This window comes from Notamacropus eugenii, chromosome 3 (genome assembly GCF_028372415.1).
Source record: "Notamacropus eugenii isolate mMacEug1 chromosome 3, mMacEug1.pri_v2, whole genome shotgun sequence".
Classification (NCBI taxonomy): domain Eukaryota; kingdom Metazoa; phylum Chordata; class Mammalia; order Diprotodontia; family Macropodidae; genus Notamacropus; species Notamacropus eugenii.
The window spans coordinates 112,070,618-112,081,001 of NC_092874.1; the positions used below are offsets into that span (position 1 = coordinate 112,070,618).

A 10,384-nucleotide genomic window follows, 5' to 3' on the forward strand; every position below is an offset into this window, starting at 1 on the left:
GTACCAGGCTGCTTCCTCAATGACCATTCAACCTTTCCAAAGTTCATAAAATAGGACTGGTTTGCAGAACAAATTATCAAACATTGGATGGTATCTTGTAGTGGCCATTATTGCAGACCTCTAACTTTGTGCCTCCCTTCCTGGCTATGTATTTGTATGTGTGTCTGGCTGAATTTGCATAAGGGTGTGCATGTATCTTTCTCCCTTCGTGAACTTCTTTATTCCAACGGATTTAATTTTTATCTCCTTGTTTTCAGCCAATTGCTGTATTTTTTAGTATTACAATAGGGTCCTTTAGGACATGAATTGTTGTTTGTTTGTTTTCATGTCCTGGGCACTTAGCAGGGTAGGACTGAGTAAATGCTTAATGAACATGTGTGTGTGTGTGTGTGTGTGTGTGTGTGTGTGTATTCATCCTTCAATGATGAAGAAAACCATGCCATCAGAGAAATAATGATGACTTGCACTTGACTTTGTTTTGAGTGAGGGAGGGCTGCTTAGCGAATACTTCTTGAATGAATGAGGGAATGGGTAGTGTCCTATACCTTTATGCTCTTTCCTTTGAGAGTACCTCCATTTAATCTGTAATATCTTCCATCTACATAGTTGAATCCCCTATTAGAATGGGAGCTCCTTGAAGGGCAAGAATTATTTTTACCTTTCTTTGTATCTTCAGCACTTATCTCTATGCCTGACACATAGTGAGAACATAATAATGTTTGTTGATTGACTGATGAATTGATTTTGGCCTCTGGCTTTGAAAAGATGTACATTTTATATTTGGTGATCTGAGCCTGATACGATATTTTTTCTTTTGGACTTAAATACTAAAATTGAAATACACAGTAAGAAAAAGAAACATATTATAAACTTAAATACAAGCATAATCCTAATTTCTGTCTGGTGGACATAACGAAAACATGTAATAAATAGTATTTGGTGATGTTTGAGAAGGTGAAGAATGCTGAAGAAGTAGAGATTCTCCCATTATTAGCAACTGACCAGCATTCATTCCCTCATACAAGAGACTTAAATAGTGGGTGGAGTATAGAATCCCAGAATTCCATTTAAGTTCCATGGTTACACTTTTGTTCTTGTATCCTGAATGTCCAGTCTATAATAAGTTTTTCAAGAAATGCTTGTGGGTTCGTAGAATCCCTCTTAACCCCATGGTTAACTCTCCTAGCATCTCCTATGTGCTATATGGAGCCCCCAAACATGCCCATTTTGACTTTGAGTTGGTGTTTCCTGAGAAGTAGCACATTCCATGACAAAAGCAGAGTTGTTTTTTTTTTCATGAAAATCATCCATATCTGTGCTTTCCTTAGACAGCTGCAGATGGACCAAATTTGGCATGTTCTCTATGCCTCCCCAAAGGTGATGAAATCCCAGGAACTCAAAAGACCCCAACTGCTGTTGGACACTTTTTACAAATGGCTTTTTCATGGGTTTTCAGGCACAGAAAGGTGCTAAGTGAAAGCAGAGGGAACTGAAGCTGAGAGGAAATCTAGGGTCTCAGTCCTCTGTTGCCATTCTCTGGAAATATTCACATCAGGGCTTACAGGCAGATTTGCAGGAAAGGGAATGAGGGGAAGTAGGGTATGCAATGCTAGTCTTCAGCTTTCCACTGAGCTGTGACCTGGTTTGTCTCCATCACCTGCTATTTTCCTATTTTATAAATAAGACCTCAAGACAATACCTTGCATGCCAAGTAGGGGCAGCCAATTGGACAGAAAGAATCATCTCTCCCACTAAAATATCCTCTTCGGTTTCCACCCTCAACACAAACACGCACATATACCATGCACATATATATAGCCCTTACCACCCACTTCACTTCAGATGTTTGCATTTGCATTCAGGATGGTGGGACACACTTCATTCTCTCCCTGAACTCCTCTCCCTATCCTACTACCTTTTATAAGAGGCAGGGCAGGTTCTTGTATTTATGTGATTTAGTATTTTAATGTCATTTTTTCTTTTCTTTTTTTCTTCTTTTGGTTACCACAGCAGAATCCAAGAAGAAGAAAAAGGAAGGCAAGAAACAGGAGAAGATGTTGGACTAAAAGACAGCAAGCTGTGCAGTACATGAAAGGGACATCAGCAAACATGATCATTTAACAGTTTTATTTACACCAACTGTAGGGGTTCTATCCTAAAGTTATTTATAGCTTAATTATACAATAGGCAGAAAGAAAAAAAAAAAGAACTTTTTTATAGTAGTATTTTTTCATGTGTAACCATAACACTGTTAGGTGCCTGTATTAAAAGATTATAATTTCATTTAGAAATTTATTTCTATTATACAATGAACAATATATAAAAGCTTAAAGTCAAATTTTCAAAGTCATGCACAATTTTAGGTCTAAAACCAACCATCTTTATATAGTGTTTTTCTTTTGGTGGGAGTTAAGATTTCATGATGACTGAGTAAATACATTCTCAGGTTAGGTGACCTCCCTACCCCCTTTTCAAAACTGAACTTTTCCCAAGCAAAATAAAACTGAATTCCTCTGCCCACTTATTATAGGGAGAAATGACATCTTTTTAGCCAATGAACTCTTCTTTGCTTTTAGTTGGTTAAAAGAGGAAAGGTCAGTAATCTTAAACTTTCTTCTATGCTCTGGATCAAATGTTTTTTTTTAAAGAAAAAATATTGTTTTGTATTAGAAATGGTATCCTATTTTGACACCAATGTTTATTTTCTAGACAAAAGAGGTTTTTTCATTTGAGAAATTACTAGGAAGAAAAATATGCCTTTTTCTGAAATAATTCACCTCCATAACCCTCCCCTACCTCCCACCATACTGCCCCACTCCTACTACACTCAGTGTGATGTAATATCAATGAGGATTTTTCACTTATATCTGTGCATGAGCAGAAGATTTTTAAAAAGTGATTCTCTTTTCCTTTACATCAATTATTGGAAAGTTTGGTTAGTTTGGTGCTATTGGCCTACAGCAAGGCCACATATAGGACTGGCTTTGGGGACTAGGAAAGAAAGAATTCCATTTTTAATGGAAAGGTTTGCAATTGCAAAGCCCTTACCAGTCCTGAGGTAACAATGTGAGAAATAGAAGAGTGTGGGACCTGTGTGTATGCCAGGCTATTTGGTTCCAGTAGATATCATGTGAGTGCCAAAGACCATCTGTGTAGCACCTTTATCTCTTGGCCCTGCAAGGGGCTTTTATAAAGGGAGCAGAGCTATAATTAGGAATTAAGGGGCCCAGGGAAAACAAGCACAGACTGTATCCTCCAATAAACCTTGAAATTCATGATGTGCAAATAATAAAATTAGTAATCAGGACAAAATCAGTTGAAAAGGGGGGCTTAGTTATCGCAATTGCTTACAGATGGGTGCTATTAACATTTCCTGTGAACTTGTAGCCTCCTATTTTAACTTTTAAAATGTTAACTAGGTAGTTATAAGTTTCTAGGTAGTAATTTCTTATTTCTAGCTGCAGGAATACATGTGTTAAATCTTTGTAGTCTCTAAATATTGGTGCCCTGGAGCAAAGCCTCAATTACACCATCCCAGTTATGTTTCTGAGTGGAAGGTTTATGATTCTGTGAGATATAGAAAGCTGTTTGGCATTGCCTAAGTTCAAAATATCAAGCTTGCCATAATCAACTATTCTGTAAGGCAAAAGATTAAAATTATTATCATGCTTCTTTTAAGAAAGGAAAATATACATATATATATATATATATATATATATATATATATATATGCACCAGTAATCTTAAAAAGGCATGAGATTTATTCCCAGAAGTTTCATCTGTTCTACTATTTGTCTGGGTTTTTTCATGCTAAATTCTTGGCAAAGTCTCACCGTTAGGGGGGCTGTCCTCAATTCTCTTTCTACCTTAAATGCCAACCCACAAAATTAATTTGAAAGAGGTAAGGGTCATGCCTTTAGATTGATTTCCATTTAATAAAAGCAGAATGACTTAGAAAACATGAATGATAGCCAGATGCATAAGAAATGTTGTCTTTTTTTCAAGTCAACCCTAATCAAGAGGGAAAAATATGCATGGGGGTACAGGGATGAGGTGAAAGAAATTTTTTGCATCCAACTGTTTGTTGACTGTTCAAGATTTCACACAACTGAATGATGGGAGTGATGGAAGGAGCTACACTACATTTATTAGCTTGTCATTAGCATTGCTTTTCCATTAGCATTTACTATGGGTACTAGCCAAAACCAGCAGCCCATGAATCAGTAATGAGTCAGAACAAGATCTCTCAAGTGACAGACAGTCTGGTAAATATCCATGCCACACTCCTATATTGACAGGACATTATGAGAAGCCAAAGAAATGCAGGAGATTTCTGCTGTTTTATCTCCAGCCCTTAACAAACCATATAATTGACCCTCCGGTTCTCTCCCTTGTTATGGAAAAAAAAGGTCAGTTTGTGTAGCAGGGCTGTAATCTCAGTTGCATACGTGTGAAATTAGATTTCCTTCCAACTGCCATAACCCTTCTACCGAAACTGGCTTTCTCTGACTTGCTAAATCATAATGAGAAATGGAGGAGATGAGGATCAAAACGACCAGTCTCCAAACATGGATGTTTATCTCATTTGTTGGTGGTGGAGGTAAAACAACAGATGATCCTTACAGACCTGGGAGTCGCAGAGAACATCAGGGGAAACCCATTCTCAAATCCTTTTCATTTTATGAGAGTTTAAACATGCTAAGTCTGGGAGGAAAGAAGGGTGATTACAGAGAAAACTCTGATAGATTTCCTTGTGTATTTCAAGAGCTGTCATTCCAGAATTTGCCAATTGCATGAGTGGAAGAATATGGTGGGCATGAGGCTTTCTCACAAAATCTTCTGGCAAGTTAAAAAGAGAATTCCCTTTAAAGGGTCCCCAGTAATCATGCCTTAGTATTCAGGAAAGGTGCTATCCCTTGACTAGTAACACATCTACTTCCTTAGTTATTCTGACATACCATGATGAGCTATGACTCTGCTCCAACCCAATTTGTGCAGGTTGTAAGGAAGAGGGAGAAGAAAGGAGTCATTGAAATGAAACCCTTATGTTTGGGCAGTTGATGGCAAATAAGTTCCCCAAGGTCTAAGAGATTACATATAAAATTCCCAGTCTCTGCAGTTTTATCAGAGGATGGTTCTTTGAGACAATTACATCCTTGAAACCATTTCTGTCTAGAGTCATACAGGGAGTTGAAAGACTCTACAGCCCATGGTAAAGAATCTGATTACTTAGAAAGAGAAGGAAAATTCACTTTCAGGAAGACTTTTCTGGTGCCTCACTCTTAGGATACCACATTAAGAAACAGCAAGAAGAAAACTCCATCTCATTATCCAAGTTCAGGACTACAGGGATAGAGTCATGCTTAGCTTTGCTCTGGGACTGAAAGTTTGAAAGATGACTGTAGAAACCTGGGTTGCTTTTAAACTAAGAAAAACTGAAGAAAATAATGGTAGTGAGTCCTGGATAATGCTTAATTTCTTTATGCATTTATTTGAAAAGCAAATGAAATTTGACTCTCACTGTTGTCCATTTTGACCCATAAGTATTTAAAATTCACTGGGGGCACGGAATGAAATCCTTAAAGGTATAAATTTATTAGCCTTCCTTAAGCATTGATTTCTAGGTCTTTTCCTATATATCATCTAACCCAAGAAGAATCAAAATTTAGTCAACTTCTGGACTCTTAAATGTTTGAGTGGCTGGAAAAGGCTACACAACTTTTGTTATCAAAAAAAGAGATGATTCAGTTGACCTCACCTTCTTAAGTGAAAAGTAAAAGAAGTAAGGAGACATCTTGGGGTGTGATGATTTATGAGAGAAAGAGAAAGGAGTCTTTCCCCTCAGATTATATCATCATAACACTATTTCCATATGAAAAATAAAAATTTTGCAAAAATGTTATACATGGTTTTAATTTGCTAAATGGGTTGGAGGCAAAGAATTTCTCGCTTTTTAATCTTTTTCCATAATGACAAGGGCACGAAGTGAGTCCTTTAAGCAGTTTATCAAGGCACTGATTCCAGTTTTCAAAGAAACTATTGATCTTTTCCAATGAGTTTGCTCAAGAGGGAAGAAGGTCCTGAGTGTGTAGCAAGTAGTGCCTACCTCATACTTGTCTGGAATGCTGGCTTCCAGGGGAAGGACAGTGTAGAGGACACTTCATAGAGGGTGACTAATGTCCCCCTGCTAAAGTAATATCTCTCTCTTATTTCTCCCAGTCACCCATTACGCCAAGTAGAAACCAAAGTTAAAATATGCCCTCAGGGTGACCTGGCAGTGCCTAGACAGGGTAGCCAATGAAATATCCCAGTTCAAGAATGTTTTCATGTGAGGAAATGGTGGTCTAAATGACTTTTCCATTTGAGAAGGGAAAAAAAAATAAACAAATCATCCATTCCCTGCATCCATAACTTTGCTATGATAGCTTAAAATAAGAAAATATGTTCAAATAAAAACTTAACAGGCACAAAAGATTGATGAATCTCATGTATATACCTATTAAACATTATAGTACCAAGTTACTCATGGAGTTGGGTGAAGTTTTTAAAAAATTTTTTTTGTATATTGATTGTTAGAAGCATATTATCTTTTGGTCTTTAAAAATCTGCACGAAAGCCATATATCTGCATAATAGAATAAAAACATGAATAATCCTGATATAATATCCCTAATGGTTTCCTAGCCTCCTGTGATGGTGGGACGCCTTAGAGAATGTACACATCTATTGATTGTATCTACCTACTTGACTTGCTCTTAGTGGAGATAAGAAATAAAAAAAATAAACTAATCAGAGAACTTGGCTGTTGTCTTTTGCCTGTCAAAACTATCAGACAGAATTCAAATTCTCTTCTAGGAGTTTTCTAAAATTCTGAGAGAATTACAATAATACCTCAGCCATCGTAAATGGCTATGGGTTTGGCAGTCTGGAAAGGTCAAATTGATGCTGATTTTTTTAAGTGACAAAACATTTTTATTATACTCATATGATAAAAATGGAAGAGTGGTAAGTATTACATACTTTTACAAATAGATTATGCTGAACTTTCCTTGATGACTCATTGCCTTGGTGACTATCAATTATTGTACTGGAAATGCAGGAGATGGGTGGTGTGGGAAAGCCATAATTTGATCAAATACTGAGTAGTTCCAGAAAACATAAGATGCCTTGGAATTTGATTCCTTCTTCAAATTCATACTATCAGTCTCATTCATCAAGGGGACATGAAGAATATGTAGCTGAATCACCTTCCAACCAGTGTAATATGGTTGCCTTTCTGTTTCCAATTGATTTTTGGTTTCTCTTTCCATGGCCTTTTATTACATGTGATTTTTAATGCATTATGATCTGAAAAGGATGCATTGATTATCTCTACCTTTCTGCACTGGATTGTGAGATTTTTATGTCCTAGTACATGGTCAATTTTTGTAAATGTTCCATGTACCGCTGAGAAAAAGGTATATTCCTTTCTATTCCCATTTAATTTTCTCCAAAGATCTATCATATCTACCTTATCCAGAGTTTTATTTACCTCCTTAACCTCTTTCTTGTTTATTTTGAGGTTGGATTTATATGGTTGCCTTTCTGCAAAATTAATTTGTTAATCAAAGGCTGAGCAGCCTTCTTCTAAGTGGTTTTGTCACCTTCTATGCAATTACCTCACTTACCAAAATCATCATCCTTGTATTTATGAGTGCCTTTCAGAGAGGTAGCATGGAGTAATTGATAGAGTTTGCTTTTGTAATCAGGAGAAGACACCTGTGATCAATTTCAACTTTTGACATTTAGTAGCTGTTTAACCATATGCCAGTCACATCAACTCTCAGAGATTGATTCCTTATTGAAAAAAAATGGAGATACTTTTTTGTACTTACCTCAGAGTTGTTGTAAAGAAGAAATAGATACATTAGATTATGTAAAACTTTCCCCATATAGTCATTAAAACTATAGAGGGTCAGTAAGCCCTGTAATCTTGCTTTTCTGACTCACTTGCCTAAACACATTGATTAAGTACAGAAATGATGTATCTGAGATCAATTTAAAACTTGGGGTTGTCTATTTAAAAAAATCCTATTTTAAAAATGATTCATTCTTCCTCCTTTTTACCATTCTTCTTTCTCCCTGCATCCTTTGGAAAAAAAAGTACTTTTGAAAACATAGTAGCTGGGTGCAATGTACTTCTAATCCTTTTTAATATTTGGTTTTTGTAGGTCTAAGACACATTGCACCTCTAATGTTATAATGGAATTGAAAGACTTGTAAGGCACTTGATGGGTAGATCAGTTTTCTAACTCTTATTAAATCTCTTCTGTGATTTTTTTTTCATATTTTAAACAGAACCCTGACTACAGATTGATTCAATGAAGTAACATTGGGATCTTTTTTTTTTAATATGTAATTTATTTATTTTTCTGTTCTTTACATTCACTTCCACAAGAATTTGACATCAAAATTTTCTCCCCATCCCTCCCCAACCCCCCACCCCAGAACAGCATGCACCCCATCCACCCCTTCCTCCAGTCTGTCCTCCCTTCTGTTATCCAAACTTCTTCCATCCCCCTTCCCCTCTATTTTCCTGTAAGGCAAAATAGATTTCTATACTCCGTTGTCCATACGGCTAAATTTCCAGTTGCATGTTAAAACAATTTTTAACATTCATTGTTAAAGTTCTGAGCTCCATATTCTCTCCCTCCCTTCCCACCCACCCTCACTGAGAAAACAAGCAATTCAATATAGGTCACACATGTGTAACAATGCAATGCACTTCCATAATAGTTAATGTTGTAAAAGACTAACCACATTTCCCTCTGTCTTATCCTGCCTTTTATTTATTCCATTCACTTCCTTGACCTGTCCTCCCACAATAGTGTTTGCTTCTGATTATCCCTTTTCCCAATTTGCTGTCCCTTCTCTTGTCGTTCCTCTCCTATCCCATTCCCCCTTGCCTTCCTGCAGGGTAAAATAGATTTCCATATCCAATTTAGTATGTGTTATTCCCTCCTTAAGCCAAGTTCCATAAGAGTAAGGTTCAATTATTTCCTTTCATCTCCTCCTTCCTCCTCTCCATCATAAATGCAATTTCTTCTCTCTTTTATGTGATATGATTTGCTATATTCTACCTTTACCTTTCTCTTACTCCTAGTACATTCCATTCAACAGTAAATTTCATTTTTTTAGGTATTCTCCCTTCATATTCAGCTCATCCTGTGCTCTCTGTCTGTCTGCCTACCTACCTACCTATCTATCTATCTATCTGTCTGTCTGTCTGTCTGTCTGTCTGTCTGCCTGTCTGTCTCTGTCTGTCTATCTATCTATCTATCTATCTATCTATCTATCTATCTATCTATCTATCTATCTATCTATCTATCTGTCTGTCTGTCTATCTACACAGATACCCACACCCATGTACATATTCATACCTACACATATATATTATACACATACATACAAACCTATACCCTCCTACATATACATACATATATATATACATATGTACATATATATATATTCCCTCTAACTATCCTAATACTAAAAAACTCATGAGTTACAAATAAAATCTTTCTATGTAGGAATGTAAACAGTTCAACTTTAATGAGTTCCTTAAGGCTTCTCTTTCCTGTTTACCTTTTCATGTTTCTCTTTATTCTTGCATTTCAAAGTCAAATTTTCTATTCAGCTCTGGTCTTTTCAACAAGAATGCTTGGAAGTCCTCTATTTCATTGAAGTTCTATTTTTTCTCCTGAAGTATTACACTCAGTTTTGCTGGGTAGGTGATTCTTGGTTTTAATCTTATCTCCTTTGACCTCTGGAATATCATATCCTAAGCCGTTTGATCTCTTAGTGTAGAAGCTGCCAGATCCTGTGTTATCCTGATTTTATTTAAACAATACTTGAATTGTTTCTTTCTGGATGCTTGTAATACTTTCTCCTTGACCTGGGAACTCTGGAATTTGGCTACAATATTCCTGAGAGCTTTCCTTTCAGAATCTCTTTCCAGAGGTTATCTGTGAATTCTTTCCATTTCTATTTTACCTTCCGGTACTAGAATATTAGAGTAGTTTTCCTTGATAATTTCTTGGATGATGATGTCTAGGCTCTTTTTTTTGATCATGGTGTTCAAGTAGACCAATATTTTTAAAATTGTCTCTCCTGGATCTTTTTCCAGGTCAGCTGCTTTTCCAATGAGATATTTCACATTGTCTTCTATTTTTTCATTCTTTTGGTTTTGTTTTGTAATTTCCTCTTTTCTCATAAAGTCATTAGCTTCCATCTGCTCCATTCTAATTTTTAAAGAACTATTTTCTTCACTGAGCTTTTGAACCTCCTTTTCCATTTGGCTAATTCTTCTTTTTAAAGCATTCTTCTCCTCCTTGGCTTTTTGGACT

At 36.3% G+C, this 10,384-nt stretch overlaps 1 protein-coding gene across 9 annotated transcripts in view; it reads left to right on the forward strand.

The window, feature by feature from the left end:
* Nucleotides 1-2,537, forward strand: part of PTN (pleiotrophin) — a 123,529-nt gene extending 120,992 nt beyond the window's left edge. For 5 of the 9 annotated variants that reach the window (XM_072652616.1, XM_072652619.1, XM_072652618.1 and 2 more), the window contains exon 5: nt 2,011-2,537. In XM_072652616.1, the coding sequence (XP_072508717.1) occupies nt 2,011-2,066 (56 nt within the window). In that variant the 3' untranslated portion in view covers nt 2,067-2,537. The remainder of the gene's footprint in view (nt 1-2,010) is intronic. The other 4 variants (XM_072652622.1, XM_072652624.1, XM_072652623.1 and 1 more) reach the window with 1 other exon arrangement.
* The last annotated feature ends 7,847 nt before the right edge of the window (nt 2,538-10,384 follow it).